General features: G+C 55.9%; 8 protein-coding genes and 1 non-coding gene across 9 annotated transcripts; 6 read left to right on the top strand and 3 right to left on the bottom strand.

Moving 5' to 3' along the window:
* Nucleotides 1–163: 163 nt before the first annotated feature.
* Nucleotides 164–1,726, bottom strand: F5144DRAFT_199306 (P-loop containing nucleoside triphosphate hydrolase protein). Its single transcript, XM_066782895.1, has 3 exons — nt 1,520–1,726; nt 1,352–1,458; nt 164–1,289 (listed from the first exon to the last, which is right to left on the bottom strand). Exons 1-3 carry the CDS (start codon nt 1,612–1,614, stop codon nt 322–324), a joined length of 1,170 nt encoding a protein of 389 aa, XP_066645172.1. The 5' UTR covers nt 1,615–1,726; the 3' UTR covers nt 164–321.
* Nucleotides 1,727–2,272: 546 nt separating this feature from the next.
* F5144DRAFT_569028 (P-loop containing nucleoside triphosphate hydrolase protein) lies at nt 2,273–4,618 on the top strand. Its single transcript, XM_066788676.1, has 3 exons — nt 2,273–2,675; nt 2,737–2,846; nt 2,935–4,618. Exons 1-3 carry the CDS (start codon nt 2,509–2,511, stop codon nt 4,188–4,190), a joined length of 1,533 nt encoding a protein of 510 aa, XP_066645173.1. The 5' UTR covers nt 2,273–2,508; the 3' UTR covers nt 4,191–4,618.
* Nucleotides 4,619–5,712: 1,094 nt separating this feature from the next.
* Nucleotides 5,713–6,898, top strand: F5144DRAFT_485364 (PLC-like phosphodiesterase; the record flags this gene model as incomplete). Its single annotated transcript, XM_066785494.1, has 2 exons — nt 5,713–5,885; nt 5,944–6,898. The coding sequence occupies 2 exons, from the start codon at nt 5,713–5,715 to the stop codon at nt 6,896–6,898; spliced, it is 1,128 nt and encodes a 375-aa protein (XP_066645174.1).
* Nucleotides 6,899–7,237: 339 nt separating this feature from the next.
* F5144DRAFT_199343 (cyanate lyase C-terminal domain-containing protein) lies at nt 7,238–8,950 on the top strand. The gene is made up of 4 exons (XM_066782896.1): nt 7,238–7,450; nt 7,613–8,008; nt 8,215–8,261; nt 8,582–8,950. Exons 1-4 carry the CDS (start codon nt 7,376–7,378, stop codon nt 8,601–8,603), a joined length of 540 nt encoding a protein of 179 aa, XP_066645175.1. The 5' UTR covers nt 7,238–7,375; the 3' UTR covers nt 8,604–8,950.
* F5144DRAFT_199344 (uncharacterized protein) lies at nt 8,951–13,173 on the top strand. The gene is made up of 6 exons (XM_066782897.1): nt 8,951–9,227; nt 9,288–9,754; nt 9,808–11,431; nt 11,484–12,025; nt 12,781–12,803; nt 12,930–13,173. Exons 2-5 carry the CDS (start codon nt 9,324–9,326, stop codon nt 12,791–12,793), a joined length of 2,610 nt encoding a protein of 869 aa, XP_066645176.1. The 5' UTR covers nt 8,951–9,227; nt 9,288–9,323; the 3' UTR covers nt 12,794–12,803; nt 12,930–13,173.
* A 3,173-nt stretch (nt 13,174–16,346) lies between these two features.
* Nucleotides 16,347–16,426, top strand: F5144DRAFT_t74. Its single transcript has one exon. It is a non-coding gene; the product is annotated as a tRNA-Thr (tRNA).
* A 455-nt stretch (nt 16,427–16,881) lies between these two features.
* On the top strand, nt 16,882–18,522 carry F5144DRAFT_530810 (eukaryotic rRNA processing protein EBP2-domain-containing protein). The gene is made up of 2 exons (XM_066786927.1): nt 16,882–17,899; nt 17,970–18,522. Exons 1-2 carry the CDS (start codon nt 16,987–16,989, stop codon nt 18,341–18,343), a joined length of 1,287 nt encoding a protein of 428 aa, XP_066645177.1. The 5' UTR covers nt 16,882–16,986; the 3' UTR covers nt 18,344–18,522.
* A 1,787-nt stretch (nt 18,523–20,309) lies between these two features.
* Nucleotides 20,310–22,500, bottom strand: F5144DRAFT_199946 (uncharacterized protein). The gene has a single exon (XM_066782898.1). It carries the CDS (start codon nt 22,310–22,312, stop codon nt 20,471–20,473), a length of 1,842 nt encoding a protein of 613 aa, XP_066645178.1. The 5' UTR covers nt 22,313–22,500; the 3' UTR covers nt 20,310–20,470.
* A 3,277-nt stretch (nt 22,501–25,777) lies between these two features.
* On the bottom strand, nt 25,778–27,229 carry F5144DRAFT_591898 (kinase-like domain-containing protein; the record flags this gene model as incomplete). The annotated part of the gene is made up of 3 exons (XM_066790311.1): nt 25,778–25,908; nt 25,976–27,017; nt 27,116–27,229. 3 exons carry the CDS (start codon nt 27,227–27,229, stop codon nt 25,778–25,780), a joined length of 1,287 nt encoding a protein of 428 aa, XP_066645179.1.
* Nucleotides 27,230–27,672: the final 443 nt, after the last annotated feature.

Raw genomic sequence — 27,672 nt, forward strand, 5'->3', positions numbered from 1 at the left:
TGGTACCTGTATGCTATGCCGGCGTAACGTCTAGATTCATGGATGGACTGAACAAATAATTCCGCCGTATCAGCCAACGTCACGGATCCTTCGTCCCGTTACCCACCTGACACCAGACACTTCGCTTCCCGAGCAACTAGCTCTGAGCTTACGTGCATGTAGCCGGACAATTATTGACTCCTTCAAAATAGGTATCAACTGGCAGAAGAGCCTGGGAGTCAATATTCAATCATTACATACAATAGAATTCAAAATCCCTTTAACAGTGAGAGCCGAGTACCAGACAACAACACTCCCCCTGACAGAGCCAACACCAAACAATCACATCACCACACACCCACCGCCCTCATTCCTCTCCCTCGCCTCCGCCGCCTCCCTTTCCAACCGCTTATTATCAGCCTCCTTCACCGCCAACTGCAGCTTCAACTCCATCAACGACTCATTCGCCTGGTTCGTCGCCTTCTCCCGATCCAGCTGCGCCTGATACATCTGATTCGACAGCTGCATCTCGCGCTCATGCGCAGCCGCGCGCTCGTTGGCCAGCTCCTCGGCGCGCTGCTGGCGCAGCTCCTCCAGGGTGACCCGCATCTTATCACGGTCGGCGCGGTCCTTCTTGAGCTTCTCCTCGAGGTCGGCGCGGACGGCGGCGATCTCGCGCTGGGCGCGCACGTCGTGGTCGCGGCGCGCCTCCTCCATCTCGCGCCGCAGCTCGGCCATCTCGGCCTCGTGCTTGCGCCGCATCGTCTCCATGTTGGACTGCACCTCGCGGCCGGCGGAAGTTTCGTCGAGGGTCTTGCCGCTGGCCATTTCCTTCTGGATGTCGAGGTCGATGCGCCGCCGCTGCGACATGATGTAGCGCATGATCTCCATGGCGGAGACGGCGCCGTTGTCCTGCCGGAGCACCTTACTGCCGCGCTCGACCATGCCGGCCCAGAACTCGGGCTTGGTGATGAGCTCGTGCTCGCGCTTGGCGCCGTCTTCCGGGGAGGGGATGACGTTCCACATGGTGGTGGCGAGCACGACGCAGGAGAGGGCCTCGTCGCCGCAGAGCCGCTTGAACATGCGCAGGTTCTTCATGGCCGAGCCGCTCATGCGGTTGTCGGCGATGCGGTGCAGGTAGATGATGCCCGAGAGCTTGATGCGGCTTTGGTAGGCCGAGTTGAGCCAGTTGGCAACCTCGCGGAGGATGTCCGTGTCGGAGCGGTGCGTGTCGTCGAAGCCGGGTGTGTCGATCAGGTAGACGGTGCCCTGGCCGATGGTGGCTTTGTGGATGTTGACGGTGGAAGTGCCTGTGACTTGTTAATTCTTCCCGTCCCTCCTGGAAGGGCGGTTATGATCGGTTCCGGCTTACATGATTCCAGCCCGTGGCCGATCCGTGCACTCGGGGCAAAGTGGGAGATGAAGGTGGTCTTGCCCGACCCGGTGACCCCCATCACCGCGATGACAACATCGTTCGGCCTGGATAGCTGTTAGGGTGTATACTTTTGGTTACGCTGGTAAGGGGGACGTGGGTACTGACGTCAGGGCAGGGAGTTCTGCGGTATCTGAAGGGGGGTTATCGTTGGGGACCCCATTTTGAGGCCGAGTTGGCGGGTGTCCGTCATATCCGGTCATCTCGGTGATTTTGGGGTATTTGGTAACAATAATCGCTAGAACACCGACAGGATGCTTCGTCCCAGTTTCCTGACTGCACGATACGATCGGATCACACCGTGGTAAGACGCGGAGGAGATTGCAAGTCGATGAAAAGGAGGGGGGAGCGGCCACGTTCTCAGATATATCACCCACCGGGTGGAGGCAGTCCGGGGAAGATTCCGTTATCTTTCGAGCAAACAAGGGTCAACGCATATGGCTTGGGACTCGTGTCGTTCTGTTTGTCATTTCCCGCCCTGCAACGAGGCCTACCGTTGCCAGGAGGCCTACCTCTGCCAGCTGGTGTGCGTGGATACCCTGTTGGGTTTCAATTCTGAGCTGTACATCCGATGACCAAAACCGAAGCCCAACAACGGAGCCTCGCCTTGTTTGGGCCTGAAACCCTTCCCTCGGCATCTCGATTGGCTCTATCGAGTAACGTGAACATGACTAGCATGACAGGGCCTAGATCTGGGGGAGCGTGGGGAGCAAATCACAAACGCAATCTCGAATCTAACTTGGCTCCAACGGGTCCACGGTGTTACGCTTCAGGGCGACAACCGACAGGCCAAGAGGTCTCCACATGGCGTTTGCTGTACAACAGGGCGGCAAGCCACATCAGCGAATCATCGTCAGCATGGAAAGCAAGGCTCTTGGTATGGGCAGTTGTCCCAGCCTTGGGTCTCGTTAGATCAGTGCGCACATGCTTAGGCATTAGCAGGACCCTCGGGGTTTGGGCTGCGAGAGTTTACCGAGCAATCTGGCTTATCACTCATTGATTCACTCGTCAAACTAAAGCCAACCACCACAATCAATCCCCCCTTGATGAATCTTTGAATTATCTCGTCTTTTTCGTCACAACCCCCTCCCGACAGGATGGACGTGGATAACGACGTCTACGTTGACGCTGCCGAAACGCAACTTGGGCAGGAAAATGATGAAGCGCATTATTCGAGACTCGAACCACCCGTGGCTGTGGCCTCGACGGGCCCAGATATGGACCTGGACGAGAATACGGAGGCAAGAGATGTTGTCTCTCTGAGGTACGCTGAACGGTTACTCCTTCTCTGCGGGCCAGTGATGCTGATAGCACTCATGCCACAGTGACGATGACATTGTGATTGCTCTCATGGGCGTCACCGGCTCCGGGAAGAGTACTTTCATCTCGCTGCTGGCGGAGCAGTCGGTCCAGATTGGCCACTCCTTGAATTCTTGTATTATGCCCCCCTCCCCCGCACCACCACAGACAAGAGGATATTCTTCTCAAATCACGACGGACAGAAACTTACCATGTTCTTGCAGGCACCGCCGATATTGGCATCTACAGTTTTCAATACGGCGACCGGACGGTCTACCTTATTGATACCCCGGGATTCGACGACACCTCGCGTTCTGATACCGAGATCCTCAAAGAGATCGCCTTCTTCCTTGCGGCCATTTACTCAAAGAAGGTCCGGCTTGCAGGGATCGTCTATCTCCACCGCATCACCGATCCGAGGATGCAAGGGTCGGCGCTCAAGAACCTGCACATGTTCCAGAAGCTGTGCGGAGATCGCGGCCTCTCGAGCGTGGTGCTCGCCACCACCATGTGGAAGGGCCTCGACGCCACGGAGGAGGGCCGACAGATTGGCCAGCAGCGGTCGGAGGATCTTCAGAAACCCGAGTTCTGGGGTGTCATGATCAAGCGTGGCAGCCGTATCGTGAAGCACGACGGCAGTCCCGAATCAGCCAAATCGATCGTTGGCAGCCTCATCGACGGCGCAACGAATGGCGCCGAGGGTCAAGGTTCTCGAGGTGCCGTGCTAGACATCCAGGTTCAAATGGTGGACGAAGGGAAAACCCTCGACGAGACGGCTGCTGGCCAATTCGTCCAAGCCGAGATGCTTGAGGCCCGGCGCCGCTTTGAGGCCGATCTGGTCGAATACCAAGCTAGCATGGAGATGGCCCTCCAGGAGAAAGACACCCAGATGTTTGAGCTCCTCCGCAAAGAGAAGGAGGATGCCGAGCGGCGAGCTGCCCAGCTCAACACCGACCGCGACCAACTGCGTGTCTCGCTACAGCAGCTGGCGCGCGAAAAGGACGCTAAATACCAGGCGTTGGCAGCAGAGGTCCAGGCGGAACAGGCACGACAGAGTCGGGACCTCGATGACACCGTTACCGCCGTCCCCTCATCGGATCTTCTCCGGCTCGAACAAGAGATGGCCACTATCCGCCGTGAGCTCAGAGAGACCGAAGCCCGTCATCGTCACAATATCGAGCGGCAGCGATTGGCGCTTGAGCACCAGCTGGAAAGCGGCGTCCATCAGGAGCGCGTGCGCGGCACAGAACGCGAGGTTGCCCTTGTTAAGCAATTAGCTGAGCTCGAGAGCAAGTTCGCGGCCGAAAAGCGCCGTAGCAAGAAGAAGAGCCGGGTACACCCAATCGTTGCCATATGCCAAACGGTGGTCAGCAGTGTCGTTGGGGGTGGCAGTCAGGACCTCGGCAGTCTGGCATATGGCGCGTTCAGCCAAGCTTCCAGAGGAGAAAGGGAATCTGGCCGCTCTCATGGTCGCCATTGATGGGCATTATAGCTGCTTGTGTATCTAGGGAGGGTCGGAATACCAGTTGGGAATGGTTGTAATTAGTTCGTTTCGTCCTTGTTTCCATCACATTGTCTGCCTGCCTTGATGGAGGGTAATCGAGAAGGGGTCAAGTGGTATCGCCTCTGCTAAGGTCTTAGACAGTTCAGGTCTCCTGACCCTCGTCTTCTTGAAAGCCAGTCCCCCTCAGTCCATTCCAAAGCTCTCCAATGGAAGCCGCGGTCTTCTGATGATGGATGGCCTACGTTGCAGTGACGCGGGGCCGTGGGCGGGAGACTAAGATTGGAACTTCATCTTGGGCGTATATGCGTTTGGAAGCGCAGCAAGGAGAAGATTAGAGATTTCAGGTATCGATTTATCTGAACTTGTGGTTACAGTGCAGAGGAGAGAGAGAAAGAAAGAGGAGGAGAGACAGCTGGCGGGGTCATTCCCGATGCAGCTAGCTAAAATGGGGCCCCACACCTGTCCTTGCCCGAGGCTACCTTCCTATGTTTTGACACGCACAGTATGCGGATATTCTGAGCGTATTTCACAAAAGAATGTCAGCGGCAATACGCCTCGATGGTTGAGATAAAACCAATTGGGTCGTTGCTAGTCATAAATTACCACCTTACGTGCCGGCGAATTAACCCTAGCGTGACTTCCGAGGGCTTTCTACCAGGGAGCCAGCATGCTGTTCAACGTTTACACAGTGCATATAGCAAGGCCGTTTTCCCAAGGAGCGCCCTGGCAAGGTTTGGGTCCAGGTGCGGTTCACAGTTTCCCTCTTTCTTGATTTCTGCCTTTGGTTCAGACGAATCATCGGGGATATTTTCCGCACGCACGGCAGCATTTGAGAGGAAGCGAAGGACAGCTCCTTTTTCTCAACCACCACACCCTAATGTTAAAAATATTACATAGATTGCTAGCGCTCTCAGAAGGGAAAGTGATCGAGCGGAGCGGATCGGCAGGCTTGCTCTCCGTTGGCGTTGGACAGCTGGGCTGACAGTCCAGGCCGCTCTTTTGGCGTTCACTGACGTTTCATCCCCCATGTCAGCAACTGAACGAACTGCGCTTATGCCGGAGCCGGAGCCAACTCGACTACGAAGTAGATATTAGTTATATAATTCCGTGCCCGTCTCCGTCCTGCTTTCCTTTTATTGTTGTTGGCCTCTCTTCCTTTTGCATCTGCATCGGACCTGCTCGTCGCAAGCAATTGACGCGCCGCAATTTGCCCAAGTAGAACGACGCGTCCCTAAGACACACCTCCCAACGATTTCCGACCTTGACATCGAACGTGATCTCTCTCGGCGCAACCCACCCAGACACGCTTCGGATCATGCGGCCGGAGTCTGTGGGTCCAGTGGAGGGGAGGGACCGGGACTCGGCGGAAGTAACACAAGTGGGGGTCACAATCCTCGGGGACCGTCCGTCTTCTTCTTCAGGGGCGCGCCCACCAAGCGCCCTCCATAACGCTCAAGACAGGAGGGACTCTGACATTTTTTCGACTTTCTGGTCAAACATGGTTCCATGGAGGACGGAAAAGCCAAGGCCGGCAGCGACCGACGAATATCTCTCCGTCGTGGGGGACGAGGAAACCGAGGACGGTGTAAATGGTGACAGGATTCGGGGCGGGAAGCATAAGTCGGGGATACAATGGACATGGCCGACATGTTTCTTCGGCTTGATCTTGGTGTAAGCCAGCCAACCTTACATCACATCACATCCCCTCCACACACTGACCTCCCCAAAGAACGGTAACATATCTCCTTGTGAGATCTGCCGAGGCAATGGCACATCGCTTCCTTGGAGTGCGCAGCAGCAGCGGCGATCCATTCGTGAACTGGGGCAAACCAGGCACCGGCACCGAAGAACTCGCCTGGTACCCAACGGACTTCCTCCGAGACGTCTTACCCGTCGCCTGCCACTCACACAACGATTACTGGCGCGAGATCCCCCTGTTCACGGCCATCTACGCCGGCTGCACCGGCGTTGAGTCCGACGTCTGGCTACGCGATGGCGATCTCCTGGTCGGCCACGACACGGCCAGTCTACAACGCAACCGGACCTTCCAGAGCCTGTACGTCAACCCCCTGGTCGAGATCCTCACTCACCAAAACCCGTCGACGTCGTACTACAACGGCAAAACCAACGGCGTCTTCGACACCGACCCGGACCAGCCGCTGGTACTGCTCGTCGACATCAAAACCGACGGCTCAGAAACCTGGCCGTGGGTCATGAAGCAGCTCGCCCCGCTGCGCGAGAAGGGCTGGCTCAGCTACTACGAGAACGACCAGTTCCACCAGCGGCCCATCACCGTCGTCGGTACGGGCAATGCGCCGTTCGACCAGATCCTGGGGAACTCCAGCCGTCGCGAGGCCTTCTTTGATGCGCCCCTAGACAAGCTGGAGAACTCGGGGTATAACTTAACCAACTCTTATTATGCAAGCGCCGACTTCTGGAAGGCCATCGGCGCGGTGTGGTGGACGCAGGGGCCGAGCAAGAGCCAGCTGGAGAAGATCCGGAGTCACATTCGCGAGGCGAAGAACAGGGGGCTGGTGTCGCGGTATTGGGGGCTGCCGTGGTGGCCGATCCATGCGAGGAATCAGGTTTGGAAGGTGCTGGTTGATGAGGGGATTGGGATGCTGAATGTGGATGATTTAGAGGCGGCGACGAAGAAGGATTGGACGAAGCGAGGGAAGTTTTAGAGGACAGCAGTTGATGGGTTCGTTCATGGATAGAAGAGGCTAGGAAAGACTTTGGATGGTGATGGCAAACTATTACTAATAACAGAGAGAAGCCCGATAGGATAGGGTTGGTTATGACACACAAGAAAGAACTGGATATCAGATTCCGTATCATCTGATGTTAGCCCCGCTCCCCCGAGTTTCCGGTTGATCTCCTGCGGGGGATAGGGTCCTTGTGCATTCATCCACCTGAATGTGGGGTTAGTGAGCTCATACGTCCCATCCACCAGCAATATGCGGCCACAGCAGAGGAGGGGTTCGAGGGGTCCATGGGTCCATGGGAGTCGTACATGTAGAGGGGTCGTGTTATAAAGTGCCAGACTACTGCGTCAACACATTTCGGTCAACACCAGCCGAGACACACATCTGCATCACAAGCACGCAAGCAGCAAGACAGTCACTCATCACTCCTCGTCACTCCTCAACCATCCTATCACCATGGCAGACCCACGACCCCGCCGCGGATCCATCATCGATATCGCCGAGCAACGACAGAATCTCGCTTCCCTCGATGTAAGCCTCACCCCGCCACGCATCCCCATCACGCATCTTCATCACACATCCTCATCACGCAACTCACCTATCTCTCCCTCCTCACATCACATCTCACCAATCATTTACCAAACCCCCCCCAAACCCCAAGAACCAAATCCCGACTAACACCACCCCCCCTAGTCCTCCATCATCGACCGCCTCCCAGCCTACTCCGCCACGCTCTTCGACGCCAAAACCCAAAAACGGCTCACCTTCGAAGCCATCGCCGCGCACCTCGGCCGCAGCGAAGTCGCCGTGGCCGCCATCTTCTACGGGCAGGCCCGCGCCTCCCCGGAGGACGCCGAGAAGCTCAGCCGCCTGCTCGGCCTGTCGGCCGAGTCCCCCATCGCGGCCCAGATGATGGGCTTTCCTGATAGGGGGAGGGCCGGGCCGATGCCGCCGGTGGAGCCGTTGATTTATAGGCTGTACGAGGTGGTGCAGAATTATGGGTATGCGTTTAAGGCGGTGATGAATGAGAAGTTTGGGGATGGGATTATGAGTGCTATCTGCTTTAATAGTAAGGTGGAGAAGGAAGTGGTACGTTTTTTGAAATATTTTTCTTTTTCTTTTTCTTCTTCTTATTCTGGCGGCTAAGATCGGATTGTGTCGTCGGATGGCGGCCGTTCCGTCTCTGGCTGGTGTGGAGGTGGGTGTCGGATAGGGGGAGGCTTCGGGCCCTGGGCTATCTTGGGCCGATGGGGATTGTGTGAAAGGCGGGTGACGTGGCTGACGCTATTGGGCAGGATGAGACTGGCGCTGCGTGGGTGGTGATTACGCTCAAGGGAAAATGGTGAGTTATCATCCTTTTCTTGTTATTGTTCCTCGGCTCTGGGGTGTGATGTGAGTGTGGATGTGGGTGAGGAACTTTGCTTCACTGGTGTGAGGCAGGTATGCATCCTGCCTGCTGCGCTCTCCACGGTAACGGCATACCGAGTCTTGTCGGCTCCTATCATGTTGCCTCGGGAGAGCTGTGGCCTCGGGATATCTGTCGCCTCATTGCAGGTCATGCCGCTCCGCTCACCTCGCTTCCGAGCCGTGTGGTCCGGTCTGCCGTGATTCTGCAACTCGATGCATCCAGACACCTTTGCTGATTACTGGCTGGATGACTAGGCTCCCTTTCAGTCGGTTCTAGATGCCCAGTCGGGAACATTGCTGCGTGGGGCATTGGCGAAAGCCGTTTAATTGCTTGGAACGGGCCATTCAAAGGGGCCCAAGGTGGTCTCAGACGCGGTAACGGTTTTTTTGAGGCGGTAATGTCCGAACGGCAAACACCAGTTGTTTTTCCTCTGTCGGAAATACAGTAGAAGGCGAATTGGGTGTCGCTAGTTTCCTTAGTTAATTATTTTAGGGACTGCGGGGTAGGCCTGTGGCTGATGTGGCTTCGGGATGTGACTGTCGTAGGGAGGTACTCAGCGAGCAAGTCCTAACAATTTCTCGGCGCATGGGGCTTGCGTTATCTTTGGCGCCGACACCGTCTGCGTTTTTTTGGGCCGCCCATAGACAAATCAGAGCACGGCCCCACATTTGCTGGTCATTTTCCGACCACCAAAATCCTTGATTGATGATGTCGTTGGCCTGCCTTCCAGCACTGTCCCTCTTTCCTGTGTGTATGTCCGACTTCTTGACCTGTTTGTGTTTAATAGACCTGTTGATGCGAGAACACCAAAGCCAAAGAATTCGACGCTTCTTAACCATGTTCATTTACGATCTGCTCGATGTTTTTTGACCAGGAGCGCCACGCGGCTCGCCGCACAAGGTGAGTGGCTGCCCAGTCTGGCGCCCAACGAAACGCTTCGTTAACCTCGCAAATCGACAGTTCGCTTGACGACCATACATTTTAGATCGTGACGCCATGGAGGCGGTGGGATCCGCAGCGAGCATCATCGCTGTGATCGATCTGTCCACAAAAGTCGCAGCTCTTTGCTTCCAGTACTACTCCGCTGTCAAGAACGCCAGGTCTGATGTCGAAAGGCTACAAGGAGAACTTGAGAGGTTGAAAACGACCCTGCAAGGTGCGCAACGGCTTCTTGAAAGCCCAAACGGCAAGAGGCTTCAAACCTCGCAACGCTTGTCGGATGGACTCAACGGTTGTTTTTCCCAGCTGTCACAGCTGCGATCGAGGCTGGAGAAGAAACTCAATCCTGGGCCTGCGTGTAAGGCGATGAGAAAGTTCGGGCTTCGCGCTCTCAAGTGGCCCTTCGAGAGCAAAGAGATCGACAGTATCATCAACAACTTAGAACGGTATCGAGACACACTGTCTGCGGGTCTCGCCGTCGATGGAACGTAAGTTACAGCTGTATTTCTCCTTCGTTTTCTTCAGTCTTACATAGATGTAGTACGCAGCTCCTCCATGTCGGCCAGACACTCGTCCTTTCCAAGCTCCCGACCGCAAGCAATGCAGCCTTCGATTCTCATGCGGACGAGCACGACGCACGTTGTTACCCCGGAACGCGAACCGACCTCCTCGAGCGTATAACGAAATGGGCCGGCAATCCTCACGGCGAGATCATCTTCTGGCTTAACGGCATGGCAGGGACCGGGAAGTCTACTATATCACGAACGGTTGCGCAATCTTTTGCCGACCGAGGACTTCTCGGTGCCAGCTTCTTCTTCAAGAGAGGCGAACGAGACAGGGGTAACGCGGCCCTGTTGTTTACAACCATCGCCGCACAACTTGTTGCTAAAGAACCTGACCTGGCGCCGCACGTTAGGGCCGCCATCGAAGATGACCCTTCCGTCACGAGCAAGACATTGAGAGAGCAGTTTGAGAAGCTTATCCTGAAGCCGTTGGGAAATTTGAAGGGCGGAACGGACGACGTCAAAGAAGTCGTCCTAGTGATTGACGCTCTTGACGAGTGCGAGCGGGATGACGACATTAGAGCCATCATCTACCTGTTGTCACAGGCAAAGGCTCCGAGTTCGATGTCGCTAAAAGCCTTCCTCACGAGCAGACCCGAGCTGCCGGTCCGGCTCGGCTTCGGCGACATCAAAGGCAAATACCGCGACCTAGTCTTACACGAGATCCCAAAGCCAATTATTGAGCACGATATCGCTGCATTTCTGGACTTTGAGCTCGCAAGAATCCGAAACGACCATAATTCTCTATCTCCCGCCGACCGACAGCTCCCACCGGATTGGCCTGGCTGCGATATCACCCAGGCCCTTGTCGAGATGGCAGTTCCGCTCTTTATTTTCGCGGCCACTGTCTGTCGGTTCATCCGGGATCCAGCATGGCGCGACCCCGGTGGCCAACTAGCAAAAGTCTTGAAATACCAGTCGAGGACCCAGCAATCTGAGATCGACAAGCTGGATGCGACTTATCGCCCGGTCCTTGATCAGTTGCTACCGGATTCTAAAGCAGCCAAGAGATCCATTGTCAATGAGTTTCGTACCGTTGTAGGTCCGATTGTTCTCCTTGCCGAACCGATCTCGATCCGATCCCTGGCCCGTCTTCTTGGTATTGCTGAGAATGTTGTGTTTCGTCGGCTCGAGCCACTCCGCTCTGTTCTGAACGTACCAGCCTCCCCTGAATCTCCCGTCAGGATACTCCATCTATCGTTCCGCGACTTCCTCGTCGATCCCGAAAAGGCCGATGAATTGGAAAAGTACCCATTCTGGGTTGACGAAGGAGAAACTCATAAACGTCTGGCGGCTCGGTGTCTGGAACTGCTATCGACAGAAGATAGACTCAAGAAAGATGTCTGTGGGCTCCGCCTGCCAGGGACGTGCCGGTCGGAGATCGACCAGAAGACCATCGACACCAGCTTGCCGCCCGACGTGCAGTACGCCTGTCGGTATTGGGTCTACCACTGGAAGGAGAGTAAGTGCTTGATACGGGACGGCGACCTTGTCGAGCATTTTTTGAACCGCCATCTCCTGCACTGGCTCGAAGTGCTGGGTCTTCTAGGATGGATCTCGGAGAGTATCAGCATGGTGGACGACTTGCTGGGCTTGCTTGATGTACGTTGCTGTTTTAGCTATTCTCTTGGATGATGTATTGACTTTTCCATAGCGAGAAGGAAGCGACAAGGTCTCGGCGTTTCTGTCTGATACCAGGCGGGTCATTCGAAGTCATTGCTCTGTTCTCGATATATGGCCTCTTCAAGTCTACTATTCGGCTATCGTATTTGCGCCAACGCAGAGCGTCGTCCGAAAGACGTTCGAAGATCAATTTCCCGCATGGCTTGCTCTACCGCCGAAACTTAATTTAGATTGGGATGCATGCATCCAAACACTCGAAGGGCATAGGCGCTCCGTCTACTCGGTCGCATTCTCCCACGACTCGAAGACGCTCGCGTCAGCGTCGGACGATAACACGGTCAAGGTCTGGGACGCGGCAACGGGCACTTGCACGGCAACACTCAAAGGGCATAGCAGCTCCGTCGCCTCGGTCGCATTCTCCCACGACTCGAAGACGCTCGCGTCAGCGTCGGACGATAACACGGTCAAGGTCTGGGACGCGGCAACGGGCACTTGCACGGCAACACTCGAAGGGCATAGCCGCTTCGTCAACTCGGTCGCATTCTCCCACGACTCGAAGACGCTCGCGTCAGCGTCGTACGATGACACGGTCAAGGTCTGGGACGCGGCAACGGGCACTTGCACGGCAACACTCGAAGGGCATAGGAGCTTCGTCAACTCGGTCGCATTCTCCCACGACTCGAAGACGCTCGCGTCAGCGTCGAACGATAAGACGGTCAAGGTCTGGGACGCGGCAACGGGCACTTGCACGGCAACACTCGAAGGGCATAGCCGCTCCGTCCGCTCGGTCGCATTCTCCCACGACTCGAAGACGCTCGCGTCAGCGTCGCACGATAACACGGTCAAGGTCTGGGACGCGGCAACGGGCACTTGCACGGCAACACTCGAAGGGCATAGCCGCTCCGTCAACTCGGTCGCATTCTCCCACGACTCGAAGACGCTCGCGTCAGCGTCGAACGATAACACGGTCAAGGTCTGGGACGCGGCAACGGGCACTTGCACGGCAACACTCGAAGGGCATAGCCGCTCCGTCAACTCGGTCGCATTCTCCCACGACTCGAAGACGCTCGCGTCAGCGTCGAACGATAACACGGTCAAGGTCTGGGACGCGGCAACGGGCACTTGCACGGCAACACTCGAAGGGCATAGCAGCTTCGTCAACTCGGTCGCATTCTCCCACGACTCGAAGACGCTCGCGTCAGCGTCGTACGATGACACGGTCAAGGTCTGGGACGCGGCAACGGGCACTTGCACGGCAACACTCGAAGGGCATAGCAGCTCCGTCAACGCGGTCGCATTCTCCCACGACTCGAAGACGCTCGCGTCAGCGTCGGACGATAACACGGTCAAGGTCTGGGACGCGGCAACGGGCACTTGCACGGCAACACTCGAAGGGCATAGCCGCTTCGTCAACTCGGTCGCATTCTCCCACGACTCGAAGACGCTCGCGTCAGCGTCGTACGATGACACGGTCAAGGTCTGGGACGCGGCAACGGGCACTTGCACGGCAACACTCGAAGGGCATAGGAGCTTCGTCAACTCGGTCGCATTCTCCCACGACTCGAAGACGCTCGCGTCAGCGTCGAACGATAAGACGGTCAAGGTCTGGGACGCGGCAACGGGCACTTGCACGGCAACACTCGAAGGGCATAGCCGCTCCGTCCGCTCGGTCGCATTCTCCCACGACTCGAAGACGCTCGCGTCAGCGTCGCACGATAAGACGGTCAAGGTCTGGGACGCGGCAACGGGCACTTGCACGGCAACGCTGGAGGTAGGCAGGGTAGTCAAATACCTCGCATTTGACACCACCGGTTTTTCTCTCCTCACAAACATCGGCGCTTTCACACTAAACAACCTGTCATTATCGCCAATGGCTTCGACAGATACGCCAGCGCTTGAAATATCAAAGGCAATAACTAGTCCCCTTCCGCAACACGTCAAACGTTGGGGCATTGGCCTCAGCGAGGACAATGCATGGGTTACCTGGGGTTCGCACAAGGTACTATGGTTGCCGCCGACATACCGGCCAGGAACGTCGAATACAGCAGCGTCGACAGTGGCTGTCGGATGCCCTTTAGGACAAGTTTTGCTTTTAGCGTTCTCGTTCAGTTACGACCTTCTTATGTAGCTCGTTATTCTTTATGTAGGATGGTTCTCGCCATAGCTAATTGTCCCTTCTTTTTTTTTTTTTTCTCTTTGCCTTTTCAGGGTCCAAGGGGCTGCACTGAATATATATCCATTGGTGGCGACTTGGAATGTTCCGGATCTCTATACTATAAATACTGAGTAATCGTTCGCCTCTCCCTTGCCTGAGATCGGTGGTGTCACGACTTAAGGGGTGGGTCATAAGGAAAGCCAGGTTTGGGCAGGCTCTAGAATTAGCCAACCGAGGACCAAATCAAAGCCTGTGGAAGCCAGTAGAAACCCAGAGGAACTCCGCGGTGGTCATGTGGACACCTTTGTCGCCAGCGGCAAGCGAGGCAGCAATGCAGCGACCGACGCGGCTTGTTCTTCTGGTGGGCATTTCGCACTGTTGTCTCTCCTTACGGATTCTCTGGACGGCGCGCATGGTGCACGAGGTTTCTAATGCTATTGGCTTGGTCTCAAATCCTTCCATTAGCAAAGTTCTGATCAGAATACGTTGTGTAGCATCCAGTTGCGGCGCCATGATCGTAGTGGCATAAAAGCGCTAGGGATAGAAGAGGGGCAAGAAAGGACAGAAGGGGGAGAGGGCAGATGGTGAGAGGGACTCTTTGGACGAGTGGGGCAACAGCCAGTTCTGGCTCTGTTAGGTATTGCTCCTGAAGTAATCTGTACTTCTCCGCTACAGGTGTATACGCAAAGCCACATCAGCCACAGGCCTACCCCGCAGTCCTTAAAATAGTTAACTAAGAAAACTAGCGACACCCGATTCGCCTTTTACTGTATGAGTATGGGATAGGGCTAGTCGAACTTGGACGATGGAGGTCGCCTCAGCGGATTTGATGTTTTTTGCGGGCCGGGGTTGCACATGACAAACAAGGACCGGGGTCAACAATACTAAGGGGTTCAGGGGGGAACAATACTAAGCCCCACGCCACCACGACTTCAACCTTGGCAACCTGCAAGGCATGTGGCAGCTTCTCAAATCCGAATCCACCATTATGGGCAATCAAGCAGATCGAGGAATGTAAACTAATGGCGACTCGTGCTTCAAACGCTGTGCATGTTCTCGGGAGAGAGGTCTAGAGGCTTCCTATCGCATCACCGGCACCGACGTCACCTTGTTTCGAGGGGACAATACTAAGCGCACAATACTAGGACCTTCGCCCCTCACGGGGGGGTCTCTTTCTGCATGTTTGTCCTCCGGAACACCAAAGAGAGGGGTGTCAAAGAATGCGATCGGGTCGAGAACGCTTGCCATTATCCGCGTAACGTAGGACAACGGGAGGGATAGTAGCGATGGCCATCGGAGCGAGGGAGGGAGGGACTTTCGAGTGTGGTCTCAATGTTCTCGAGATAAAGATATAAATTTCCTCTTCGTCCTCGACCCAATATCAGACTTCTCCTTGTTCATCAGAGCATCATCACAAACATTCAAGACATCAAGACAACTACAACTCTTCAAACAACCCCCCCCAAACAACAATCAACATGCCTTCCACCACCACCCAGACCAAGGTTCCCCAGACCTCCACCAACTTCAACGGCTACTGCGTTGTCATGTAAATGACAACCAGGGGCAACCCGGTACTGGCGGCCGTGTATGAGCCGCATCTCCTGCCTTTCACCACAAGAGGGTCCTTATGACCTCTTTTAACCACCAAAACGCAACCCATCCCTCGCTCAGCACAAGATCACAACCACCACAACCCCAAGGGAACAGTCCTTCGATACTCCAGGACCTTTCCCCAGCCCGCTGAGCCCCAGGGAACCAGGAGATGCCCTCGTCACGCCCGACCACCACCACCCACCACGTCAAACCGGCTTCAACAAAACCCAAAACGTCAAACCCGCGACCCACCAACCAACCATCAACCCACCGCCCATGCCGCCATTCTCTTTTTTCTTCTTCTTCGGACTTTTTACTTTTTTATTATACCACTACGGCGACCAGACCTCACCCGTCTCGCCTTCCTCTCTTCTCTTGAGCCCCTTGCTCTTGACAGCCTCGGCCACGACCCACAACCGGTTATTCATCAGCACCCTTTCGTCACTACTCTACCTGCCAGCGGGGCTAGTTCGCGATGTCGTCTCGCGGGCGGGTGGAAGATGGGGATGAGGAGATTCGCGCCCTCCTTGTTCTCGTTCTGAAGTGCTGGATGGCCTCTCTTTTTGCCTTGGGATGACTGGGGGGAGGGGATGAGGGACAGGGGGAGATGGTTTGCTTTTTTTTCTCCCTGGTATGTGGAGGAGGAATGGTATCTAGTAAATTGAAGCCGGTTTTGACACATTTTTGGTTTGCTGCGCTGTGAGTGAGTGACTGTTTGCGATGAGTGACTTAGAGGTGAGGTTGAGGGATGTGGTCGCCCACGATCGGAAATACCACCACAAACAGCAATAGTAATCCAATTCTTCTTATCACAGATGGAGCATCTTGGCCTTGATTAGCACCAGAGTAAAACATTTTGGCAGGCCACGGATCTGTAAAACAATTGGCCATCTGGAGGCTGCATGCCAACTATTCGAGCGACATTATTCTCACCATCATCGCCCTGCACTATGACCAACATGGCGTGAACCATCCATGGATCTCCCCGACACTGCATAATCACCCTCTTCCCCTCTTGTTCACGACGGCCAAGTCCGACCATATCCCTGAGCCCCGGAGAGCGAGCCTTGACTTCGAGGGGTCCGGGAGTGTGGAGACTATATAGGTTTTGCTTTTCAGTCCTGCTTTCACAGTTAAATGCAAGCCCGCATGGCTCAGTGGTAGAGCGTGTCACTAGTAAATTCTCTATGACAAGGTCACTAGTTCGATTCTGGTTGTGGGCAGTAAACTCCGGAAGGAGTTCGCATAACTTTTTCCACATGTCTTTTTTTTAGTCAAATTTCACGCATACCTGTGCTCGGTGTCCCTTTTTTAGCCAGCCGGTTGCTCTTTACCCCCGGCGCAGGATCTACCAATGGTCGGTTTAATGCACGGGCCAAACTTCGGTTTATCTTGACACCAGAGCACGGCTGCAGCCAACCCACAATCCCCGACAAAGAACGACAGACAGTGGGCAGGACCCAGTTAGATAGTCGACTTAACATCTCAACGGTCTCTACTCACCCCCTAACCCAATTCTTGAACCTGTCAGGCTTTTAGACAGCTCGAAATGAGCGGCCCGGGTGGTCACTTGCACAGCGAACATCGAATAGTTGGTTAGGGGTTAGGGTTGGAGCTGTGTTGGAGAGTGCCGGCCGGCCTTTGCCTGCCCCACCATTCCAGGTTGTAACTATCTTATCTTATCGCTCAATCGCAGCAGCCAGCCAAAAAAAGTTTCAGAGGCTGGCTTCTCTGCAGATTGCAGGTGCATCAATCCATCGTCCCCACCATCATCACCAGCAAAATGGCGAAGAAAGGCGCGACACAGTCCCCCAAGGCCGGGCCGAAGTCCAAGTCGCAAGTCACGAACAGCAAGTCAAACAAGCAAAAGGGCAACAGGAGAAAGTCCAATGAGCCGGCTGTGGAGAAGGTAGTCGAGGAGGAGTGGGAGGACGACAGTGACGAGGAGGAGCTCGAGGTCAATGGCAGCGGCGCAAACAAGAGGAAGGCTGAGGATGAAGCCGACGTAGATAGCGACTCAGATGAGAGCGGAGACGACCTGCACGGAGGTATCGACCTGGCGGGGATAGACGACTCCGACTCGGAATCGGAACTCGATTCGGATGGAGGCCCCGAGAACCGCGACGACGATGATGACGAAGAGGAGGAGGATGAGGAGGAGGAGGATATTGACGTCGACGAGCTCTCAGAGCTTGATGAGGAAGATGAGGAACAAATTGCCGCCGGCACTCGCGTCCGCCAAACAATCAATAACAAGGAAGGGCTCCTCGCCGCGCTCCGGCGCTTCGCCCTCGATACAAACCCCAAGACCGTCCCCTTCGCCTTCCACCAATCGGTAGTTTCCTCCAAGATTACCGAAGAATCTATCCCCTCCGTCGAAGACGACCTGCAGCGCGAGTTGGCCTTCATGAACCAGTCGCTCGAAGCCGCGCGGCAGGCTCGCACACTGCTCCGCAAGGAGGGTGTGCCCTTCACGCGGCCGACCGACTTCTTCGCCGAGACGGTGCGCAGCGACGAGACGATGCAGAAGGTCAAGGCCAAGATGGTCGAGGAGGCGACCGCGAAGAAGGCGTCGGCCGAGGCGCGCAAGCAGCGCGACCTCAAGAAGTTTGGCAAGCAGGTTCAGGTACAGAAGCAACAGGAGCGCGCCAAGCAGAAGCGCGACACCCTCGAGAAGATCAACCTGCTCAAGCGGAGTACGTGCCCCCCTATTCCCTCGCCCAAACACTCCCACTCTCAAATACTAACATGGCTCCCCTTTTACAGAACGACAAGAAGGCGGCTCCTCCGCCCTCGGCCCGACCGAAGCGGACGACCTCTTTGACGTCGCCGTCGACAACGAGCTCAAGTCGGCCGGCAACAGCAAGAAGCGCTCCGCCGGCGGCGACAGCCGGGGCCCGCCCAACGCCAAGCGGCAAAAGAAGGACGCCAAGTTCGGCTTCGGTGGCAAGAAGCGCCACGCCAAGTCCGGCGACGCCATGTCCTCGGGCGACCTGAGCGGGTTCAACGCCAAGCGCATGAAGAGTGGCGGCCGGAGTGGTGGCCCCGGTGGCAGGCCGGGTGGTGGTGGCGGTTCCGGTGGGCCTAAGGGCTCGAAGCCGAGGTTGGGGAAGAGCCGGAGGCAGGCGGGGAAGAGGTGAACGGAACGGTGATGACGGGGTTGGTTAGGTGGCCGGAGGGGAAGGGGGGGAGAAATATTGTGGATGTAACAAATACTGCTTAGCTGTCTAAATAGCGGGCTGGTAATGTTCGAGGTAGCTGCTCTGAATGGCGCCCGGTGTTTTGATGGAGTAGGAAAATTTAGTTTCAATACCCGCCTGTGATGTGTGTGCTCAAGGGTGTGCTCGTTGCCTTGTCCTGACTCAGTGGCCCTTTGTAAGCCTGACAAAGAGGAACTGGAAGCGTTGGATGGTTCTCGATAACAAAGGCATCTACCCCATTGTCTGGCTCCCGCTCTTTCAGCCAGGGACACCTCGAGGCAATAAAGAAGGGCTGTAACAATGCCAGGGGCATACCAGGCCCAAGTTGGTCACGAGGCATCGGGGACAGGAATGGCCCGGCAACTTCAGAAAAGAGGAGTCATTTGGAGATGCCCGTGATAGCTCACTCCCATCGTATATACACGTTGAGCCACCTGGGCTCCCGTAGCCCTGCTTACCTTAACTGCCTGAACGCTAGCCAAGTAGCTACTCGTCCAGAGCAACCCAACACAATGTAGGCGGCAGCGTTCCCATTCTCGCCAGCCACGGTATCCAACGCCCGCCCACCTTCGACAGCCGAAACCAGTCTCTGGCTAGTAATCACGACGCAGGTATCCCATCCAGCCGCGCGCCCAAAGCACACTCGCACCTCGGGGTATCTGTAATTTTGCATGCAACAAGCAATCGCATCCCCGCATCAACCCCAAATATTTTCCAATCATCCCATCCTATCCCCGCCCTCACTAGCGTACTGTGTGTAGAGGGGCCCAACCATGTGTTCATCCTATCTCTTCACCCACCCTCGGAAGCAACCCCGACCGTTCCCAGCCCGCAAATAGGAGACCTACAGCGGGCAGAGCCTGGTATCTTGGGCTCCCAGTCCCAAGCGATGACGCGTTAAACAAAAACGCCTCAAGTCGCAAAACCAACCAACAACAACACACTTTTCCATGCCACCACCCAGTTGGCAACGGGAGTTCATCAAGAAAATGAAGAAAGAAAAGGGAGAAAAGGAGAAGGGGAGTGGGTCAGAGATTTCACCGTTAGGCCATGCACTTAGTCATATCATAGGGGTAGAAAAGAAAGCAAGCAAAACAGACCGGGAAAAGTGAAAGAGAAAGAAATAAGACGAACGCCGCGCTAGTGTTGCTCCCGCCCAAGATAATAATAATGCCATATACCTCCAGCCCCCATCGATCCAACTAACCGTCCCATACTTCCATACCCCTCCCCGAGTTAAAGTTAAGAGAGCACAATTTTACCACATCACACAGACACACACAGACACACACAAGAGATCACCCCATGATATAAAAAGGTAAGCACCCGTAGTAGGTTGGGAAAAAAAAACAAGAGGGATTCGTTCGTTTCGTGCCTGGCTACGGTACGGTACCAAGGTATGATGAATTCCATGCGCGCCCTGCCATTGACTCAAAAAAAGCTCAAGTCGAGTTTGCTAATAGGGAAAACCAAAAACCAAAACCAGAAAAAAGAAAGAAAAAAAAAGCGGCGTCTGCCTGCCTGCAAAAGCCTGAAAAAGCCTAGACGGAAAAGAAATCCTCGTGGTATCGTGCAACGCCAACCATGCTCGCGGAGGTAGCCGTCCGTGTGTGTGAGTGTGGACTGATAGAGAGAGAGATATGATATGTTGTGTTGTGCTGAGTTGTGTTCGCCATGAACCGCCATGCTGCTTTGTTTTGCCGGAGTGCCCGCTCAAAAAAGAGATGGCCAGATAGATAGACATTATGAGGATAACGCCATGAAAGGTGAAGGCTTGTTGTATCCCGGCGAGAATGACTCGAAAAACGAACCGGGGGGTATCAATAGAACGGCCATCATGCCCGATACCGGATAGAAGCGACAGCTTCGTGTGCTGCTCCGGCTCCGGCTCTGGGTCTACGTAGTTTTCCGACTCTGCGTAGTGTCCCAAATCTGTAGAATGCTCAGAATCTGTAGAATGCTCCGAATCTGCGTAGTGCGCCGGCTCTGGGTGCTGCTCCCGGCCTGCGTACTGCTCTGGCTGTGGTCCCGGTTCTACCTAGCGTCCTGACTTCGCTTGCCCCTTTATCATTGCGTAGCGGCGATGCACCAGTGGCGATGGAACGCCCAGGCGCTCTTCTGGCACTCCTTGCTGCAGTATTTGGTTCGGCGGCAGCGGCGGCACTTTGCGAATTGGCGGGTGAACTCCTCCCACTTGCCACATTGGTAGTAGGCGCACTGCCGGATCCCCCCCCGCGTGTCGTCCTTGCGGCACAGGTTCCTCATAACCACCCCCGCCCAATATTGCATGTCGGTGCTGTGATACCTGACAGTGAACTTCTCCACCAGCGGGAAGATGTTTAGGTCGTTGGGCAGGCAGTACTCCTCCTCGAGGGGTTCGTCGTCCTGCTCTAGTTCGGCCTCGAGGGCGGCAGGGTCGGCGCCATCCAAAAGCTGAATCTCTTTCCCAATCTTGAGCTTGGGGACGAGATGGCTCCTCTGAAAATATTTCCTTAAGTTGCAGTACTTGGAAACGTATGCAAGAAGTTGTAGTGACATCAAGACGTCTTCTTCCCGCGGCATGGCGGCAAGCACTTGCGGGTTGGGGCTGACCTGACGATCGAGGAGATAGCGCGGCACGCTCGCGTTCGGCATAGCTGGTTGCGGCGGGGTCACCAGGGTTGGCCTGTTCGGGGACAAGCCAATGTTGGGCACAGGCGTCGGGGTAGTGTTTGTGGGGACACTGCCGTCGACCGGGCCCTGATGTGTGATGTTGAAAGTACCGGTGTCCTGAGCCTCGGACGCCGTTGGAGTTGTTAGGTCAATAGCCCCGCCTGCCATGATGCTGTCTCCATCTTCCACTGCGACATCCTGAACGTTGACTTCCGGTTGCATGTCGTTCGTGCCAGACATCTCGGCATCTGGCGAGTCTTCCGAGGTGATGCTCTCCGCATTCATATCATCGGGCTCGGCGGCCGTCGAGTGTTGGTGGCGAATAGAAGGTCTCCTCCTAGACCGAGCCGTGGCAGCCAACATGGAGGTGGGCCGCACGGTCGGAGACCGAATTTGTGGAGGCGGGAGGGGTGTTGTGGGAGAAGCTGGCTGGGAGGTGATGGCGGATCGGGAAAATGGAAGCATGCTGCCCAGACGGTCGGCGTCTCTGATGGGCCTAGCGAAGCCGTCGGCAGCATCCATAGACGGGACAATCGGGGCGAGCGGTGCGGTCTGAGGCCCCGGAGAGGCAACGCGATGGCGGTGGTGGCGGTGGGCGGTCAAAGGAGCGCGGTCGGCGGGAGGCGTCACTTGGAATTGGGGAGCGGTGGGTGTCGGGTCGGCATTAGAATGAACCACCCCCGTGGACGGCCCGGCCAGGGCCGCAGACACATCGATGGATGGGGGAGGCGCTTGCCTGCGGAAAGTCCGTTGGTCCACATCCAGTGTCCCCGATCGGGAGGAAAAGCTGGATGATTTGTGCACGCGACTGCTCCCGCCTATCCGGTGGCGGTGATGGTCCTTTTGCTTGGCTTCCTCTGCCTTTTCCCGGACCTTCTCGATGACCTTGATGTAGTTGTCGAGAATAGTCGCAATGACCGGGACCATGTCGGCCTCCACGACACGGGTCCGGACGGCCTCAGTGCCCCTAACTCCGATGTTGACGACACATTGGAAAGCCAGATTCCACTTCCACATGTCCATCATATCCTTGCTCCGCCCCTCTTTCAGGATGCAGACCAGCCTTTCAATGCCGCCATCGACGGTAAGGATGTCGCGGATTCTAGCCGAAGATGTGGTGAGGTAGGCGAGATGGTTGAGGGAGTTGATCAGCGGGAGGGTCGAGGTGCAGTCGAGGGCCCGTCGGTCATACAAGGCCGTGGTGATGCCCACGGATGCCTTGTTGACATTGGGTATGCTAAAGTTGGCTTCCCTCATATTGGCTTGCCTCTACGAAGCACGAGGTAGGCGCCGGGGTAGGGAGAGGGGGGTAGGTGGACGGCCGACGAAGAGGAGGCGGCCGTGTCGTTTTTGATCACCAAGAACGTGTTTGTCGCGGTCGGGGAGCGGCCGAGATGGGTTGCCCTGTCTGTTATTAAAGAAAGGTTAGAAATGAAACGCATTTCCCAATATTATGCGCCTGTGGATGACGGGGGGGCGATCGTACCCGGCTCTGGCCCCAGCGGACTTGTGGAAGGGCGGAAACTCGCTCGATGTGTCGATACCGAGAACGCTCGGGCAGACAAATTGACTGCAACGGGCAAACGCAAATAGGTCGGAAAGGAGAAGGAAGTATTTGTTGAATATAACGGTATGAGGGAGAGAGAGATGGAAAGCCAGGGGCTTTTGTTGGAATTGTCCGTCGGCCGGGTGCGGGCTGGGTCGATTGATGGGCGGCGGATCGAGTCAGGGTCCTCCCCAAATGCCTCAGCAGCGCGGCAGGCAATCGATAATGCGTGGATTCAAACAACGATTGTGATGGGATGCAGGTAAATAGGGCTCCCCCAAAAGGCGCAGATGGCAAATGCAGAAACCGGTCGCTGCAAGGAGGCGGTGGGATGGAGAAGAGGAGATAACCGGTGCTCGCCGTGCCTGATGCAGGTAGTATGAGAGGCTGGGTGAATGGGGTTTGAACAGCAGGCAGAGCGGCTGGTTTTTTGCGTCCAAAGCCGGCCCTGACCCCCGTCTTCAACACCGTTCCAGCTGCACAGTGGGTGGATCAGTTGCTGCCTGAGGCTGCAGCAGGGGTTCGTCTGTTCGATCTTGGAGTCTTGGACCCTGAGGGTACTTTTTCTAGTGCATGGAACAGTAATATAAGTTCTCAGCCCACTTTTTAGACGACATGCATTTTATTTGAACTGAATTCATGAGATGCGACGAGGCAAGAGTTGAATTAATACCTCCGTGGTAAGGAAATCCTAAGCTTCCCGCAACCCCGATTTGATGACGGATGTGTCTCCCGAGGCAAGAGCGGAGACCACAAGTTTGAGGTTGGGCTCAACCGTCCAAGAAACGTTGGAAGGGGCAAATTCACAGCTGCGGGGGTAACCCGAAGGGAGCGCGATCACCCACCGATTCTTGAAGAACAAGAGGCAAGCACATGATGAGTATGTACACTAAGCTAGTTTCATGGGCCTTTTGTTCAAGCAGATTGCAAATTGCAAGGCCATTAATGGCTTGCTCGCCGACCTAAGCAATCCGGCGTGTACTAGGTAACTTGAGTTTGGGCGAGGCCGCTTTCCGTTCCCTCTGTAGCCAGATTCCGGGCCTCTTGTCCTCCTCAACGACCGCGATCGCCGTCTAAGTGGCCACAGATCACGCGTGCAACATACCGATGGCGGCCGAAGGGCCAAGGAAGCTGACCTCCAGCTCCAGCACCGTATGGGCTGGCATTTCCCGGGCCGTTTTATATCCACCGCTGTTCTGGTTCGCTGGTGGTGCTGTTTCGCGAGACAGCGCTGAACACCCGCTCGCTTCTGACAAATTCAAGGGTTTGGCGAGTCTTGGCGCTTCGTGCTTGCAGCATCCCCTCTTGCCGAGTGGCGCGTCTCTCCACTGGCCACGAGAGGGCCGACGCTGTGTGACCTTGACCAACCGGCTCAGTCGGTTGCTAGACACTGGCAGTTTGAGTTAAACCTCCCCTCAAGTGGTAGGTAACCTTGATGGCCTGCAGAGGCTCGGAACTGGGCAAGCGGTCAACGGCCGTCTGAATCTCAAAAGGTCGATCTTCCGCTCTGGAACCTGGCAAAGCCTGGGTCCCCACCACAACCTATTCACGCCACGAGCCCGTGCGCACCATGGATACCCTCGCAGGCCGAAGAGGTCCGCCCGCTCTTCAAACCAACCCCCACTCCGGAAACCCTTGGCGACCTGGCGACGTCCGAAATCGCCATCCCACTGAAGCCTGGACCTCCTTGCCTTTTCAAAATTGCCCCTGACAGCGTGAAGGCTGATCCCAGGTTCAGTTTTGCAAAAATAAATGCAAAATTTCCATCGTCGCGCCACCTCGGGAGGACGCCTCGAAGGAGTCACGCTATCACAAAGTGTAATCTGTACGAATAAGTTCTGGAGCAAAGTTGCTTGTTGTCTCAGCTCAGCCCTCTCGGAAAGATTAAAATACTCGGCCACCCCGTTGCAGATCACGGTCAAGGCGAGCCCGAGCCCCGTCCCAGTACGGGCCTACAGGGTAAAAATAATTAGCTATGTCTCTACCTGAAGCATAGTTCATCACCACACACTCGACAAGTAATCAAAACATCGAACATCGGTTCATGTGTGTGAAATGGCCTCCATCACACAATTGATATCGACGGACTTGTCATCAACAATCGCCTCCTCCGGGCTGGCCAAAACGGATATGACGTAACGGCCAGATCCAGTCAGCGTCCAGGTGAGTGTACCTCAGCGGATACCTCCACCGAACGCCACGCATGGGGTCACCTCACCCACCAAGGCCACCCACCAAGGCCACCCGGCCGGGATCGCCCCCAGCACGGCAGCGGCTCAGACTCGCATCAAACTCCAAGTTCGCCTTGTCGCCTTGTCAGCAAGCAACAAGCGCGCGCACACGCGCCAAAGGCGTTCCTCCAGGCCACCAAACCCCGGGATTTGTCACGGGAAGAAGCCACAAAACATCACAAAGCACAATTCCAACTATTTCGACAGCCGCGCCCAAATTAGCAATCACCTAACTCGCTGAGAGATGGTGACAAGAGCAGTCACTAAGTGAGCTTTAGCTCTGGGGGCGAAACCCCTGCATGTCCCACAGCGCTTAAATCGACAGCATCGGGCCCAATCAACGGTCTGTTTCAAGGTCAGCAGTGACTTGGGTCGGGGTGCACTGCAGCACCCCAATCGCGGAATGTATGCAAGGGAGAACAGGACGGGACCGGGCATGCGGAATTCACAGCTCGGTTCCATTGCTGGGAGGGTACAAAGTACCTCCCAACCTAACGCCGGCCCAGCCAGCCACACGCAACGACGACGATGGACATGGTGTGTGTGGCTGACGACAAACAAACAAACAGAGTGCAGACTCAAGCCTACCAGGGCTACATTGTGCTAACTATCTGATAGAACCAGCTATAACTAACCAACTAAGTAGGTAGGGAAGTACTAAAATAAACCATCATCACCAACCCCCTCACCGCCGATACTCCCCCCGATACTCCCCCCGATACACCATCTGCACCGGCTCCGCCACCACCGCCTGCTGCCTTGTCGAAACCGACCCGCGCCGCTGCCGATACTGTTCCACCGGCACCGGCACCGGCTGCTGCTGCTGCTGCTGTTGTTGCTGGGGCACGGCGGTGGCGCCGGGCACGTAGTGGGTGATTCCGAAGGCGTCGGTGCTGATGGTGCCTCGGCGCTGACGCTGGGGCTGGGGATGCGGCTGGGGCGCCGCTACTGCTGCTGCTGCTGGTGCGGCTTCCGTGTAGCGCTGCGCGGCGGCTTTGTAGGCGAGCCAGGGGTCGTCGGCGTCGGCGTTGGGGTCGGGGAGGCGGCGCGCGTGGGCGTTGGCGTTTGGGTTTGCGCTGGTTGCGGCCAGGTACGCCGCGCGCTGCTTCTTGGTGAGCGTGGCGCCCGGCCGCGATCCGGGACCCTGCGCGTCTTGGGCCGCCCGCCGCTTCTGCCGCTCCAGGACGGTGGTCCATCGCGCGTGTTCCTGCTCGCGCGCCTTCGTGGCGGCCCGGTCGCGGTGTTGCGCCTCCTCCGCCATGTACTTCCGGGCCTGCTCGCGGTCGAAGTCGGCCTTGGCCTTTCGGAGGCTCCCGTGCTTGGCGATGAAGGCCTTTGTCCAGTCGCAGTTGAGGACCCAATCGCGTTCGGCGACCCAGAGCTCGTACAGCGAGTTGACGACTGAGTGGGAGGAGGGGCGCTCGCGAGGGTCCCACGCGAGGCACTCGTCGAGGACGGCCTGGAGGTTCGGGCTGTAGATGGTCGGTATCCGGGGGAAGGCGGCGGCCCCCTGCGGCGCGCCTTGGAAGGAGCAGAGCGAGAACATGACCACGCCGATGCTGTAGACGTCCGCCATGGGCGACTGGTGGTTGTGGAAGAACAGCTCCGGTGCCGAGGTGCCGACCGTCCACCTGGCGCCCGGGGCCATCGAGTACGCCGATCTATTGACCTCGTCCTCCTCTATTCGGCTGAGGCCGAAGTCGGTGAGGACGACGAGTCGGTCGTCTTTTTGGAATATCAGTCGAAGAAACGCCTTCATGTGGGACTCCATATCTGGGCTGACCCTTCTCGTATTTCTCAGCTCCCACAGGGCCAGGTTCATACGGGGCGTGATCTTCATCGTCAGAAGGGCGTTGTCAGGCTTGATGTCCCTGTGGAGGATGCCGCGCTCTTGGATCTCGGAGAGTCCCCAGGCCAGCTGCAGGGATATGAGGTAGACGATGGCCGGATGGAGTCGCTTCGGAAGCTTGTAGGTTTCTATGCTGCATATGAGACGGTACAGGTCGCCGCCCTCGAGCAGTTCCGTGTAAATACGGATCTCTTTGGTTCTTGGATTTATCGAAGCGTCGTACACCCTCGCCACGTAATTTGTCCCCTCACATGCCTTGCGCCAGACATCGAGCTCCCGCTTTCTAGACCAGTCTTGATTCGTGGTGGTCACTATTTGTAGCTTGCATGCCATAAGCTAGAATGGGAATGGCAGTGTGTGTCAGTTTGTTCAAGTCATAGTTACCTATGTTCAGAGTTTGGAGAGGTTACCGAGTTGTCTCTATAGTAGGTTACCTTGAAAACCTCGCCGTAGCTGCCCTTGCCCAGGGTCTCTCCTCTCTGGTAGTACCTGGAGTCATCGTCTTGGATCACCCTCAGAAAGTCATCATTGGAAGCCCCAGCCGACATGGTAGGGAAACTGGGATTGAGGGGGGTGAATGAGATTGTAGAGTAAGAAGTGCCCGACTTCTGTTGTGTTGCGTAGCTGGAGTAACTTAAAGAATAGATGAAGAGGAAAAGAGCAAAAGTTTGCGGTGCCAGACCACGAATTGTTCAACGGATTGAATGAGGGCGAGTGACGAGAAGAGTGACACAGTACCTATTTCAGTTCACTCGAATCACGCCCTCTTTATACCTTCTTGCCCACCGTACCGCCAACCTAGAACGTCTTCTAGCTGCTCGTAAAAGGTTGTGAATTAGAAGTTTAGGTCAGTTTCATGGGCTGGCCGGGCCATCTTCGCAAGACGAAAGTAGCATGAAGCTCGGGTGCATCTATAGAGATATCTGGAATCGAAGCATTTCGCTTTCTATATCTGTCAAGCGGATTTGTGGGGCAGAGTCATCATCGATGC

This window comes from Chaetomium tenue (genome assembly GCF_020726465.1).
Source record: "Chaetomium tenue strain MPI-SDFR-AT-0079 chromosome Unknown F5144scaffold_3, whole genome shotgun sequence".
Taxonomy (NCBI): Eukaryota; Fungi; Ascomycota; class Sordariomycetes; order Sordariales; family Chaetomiaceae; genus Chaetomium; species Chaetomium tenue.

What these genes read in the sequence shown, in the direction of transcription:
- F5144DRAFT_199344 (XM_066782897.1), top strand. Translation starts at nt 9,324, where the DNA reads ATGGAGGCGGTGGGATCCGCAGCGAGCATCATCGCTGTGATCGATCTG. An exon ending in GGTCTCGCCGTCGATGGAAC is followed by an intron (nt 9,755 to 9,807) that starts GTAAGTTACAGC and finishes ACATAGATGTAG; the next exon opens with TACGCAGCTCCTCCATGTCG. An exon ending in ACTTGCTGGGCTTGCTTGAT is followed by an intron (nt 11,432 to 11,483) that starts GTACGTTGCTGT and finishes ACTTTTCCATAG; the next exon opens with CGAGAAGGAAGCGACAAGGT.
- F5144DRAFT_199343 (XM_066782896.1), top strand. Translation starts at nt 7,376, where the DNA reads ATGGCAGACCCACGACCCCGCCGCGGATCCATCATCGATATCGCCGAG. An exon ending in GTAAGGTGGAGAAGGAAGTG is followed by an intron (nt 8,009 to 8,214) that starts GTACGTTTTTTG and finishes GCTATTGGGCAG; the next exon opens with GATGAGACTGGCGCTGCGTG. An exon ending in ATTACGCTCAAGGGAAAATG is followed by an intron (nt 8,262 to 8,581) that starts GTGAGTTATCAT and finishes CTGGATGACTAG; the next exon opens with GCTCCCTTTCAGTCGGTTCT.
- F5144DRAFT_199306 (XM_066782895.1), bottom strand. Translation starts at nt 1,614, where the DNA reads ATGACCGGATATGACGGACACCCGCCAACTCGGCCTCAAAATGGGGTC. An exon ending in GCAGAACTCCCTGCCCTGAC is followed by an intron (nt 1,459 to 1,519) that starts GTCAGTACCCAC and finishes ACAGCTATCCAG; the next exon opens with GCCGAACGATGTTGTCATCG. An exon ending in CGGCCACGGGCTGGAATCAT is followed by an intron (nt 1,290 to 1,351) that starts GTAAGCCGGAAC and finishes AACAAGTCACAG; the next exon opens with GCACTTCCACCGTCAACATC.
- F5144DRAFT_569028 (XM_066788676.1), top strand. Translation starts at nt 2,509, where the DNA reads ATGGACGTGGATAACGACGTCTACGTTGACGCTGCCGAAACGCAACTT. An exon ending in AGAGATGTTGTCTCTCTGAG is followed by an intron (nt 2,676 to 2,736) that starts GTACGCTGAACG and finishes CTCATGCCACAG; the next exon opens with TGACGATGACATTGTGATTG. An exon ending in TGGCCACTCCTTGAATTCTT is followed by an intron (nt 2,847 to 2,934) that starts GTATTATGCCCC and finishes ATGTTCTTGCAG; the next exon opens with GCACCGCCGATATTGGCATC.
- F5144DRAFT_199946 (XM_066782898.1), bottom strand. Translation starts at nt 22,312, where the DNA reads ATGAGGGAAGCCAACTTTAGCATACCCAATGTCAACAAGGCATCCGTG.
- F5144DRAFT_530810 (XM_066786927.1), top strand. Translation starts at nt 16,987, where the DNA reads ATGGCGAAGAAAGGCGCGACACAGTCCCCCAAGGCCGGGCCGAAGTCC. An exon ending in GATCAACCTGCTCAAGCGGA is followed by an intron (nt 17,900 to 17,969) that starts GTACGTGCCCCC and finishes CCCCTTTTACAG; the next exon opens with AACGACAAGAAGGCGGCTCC.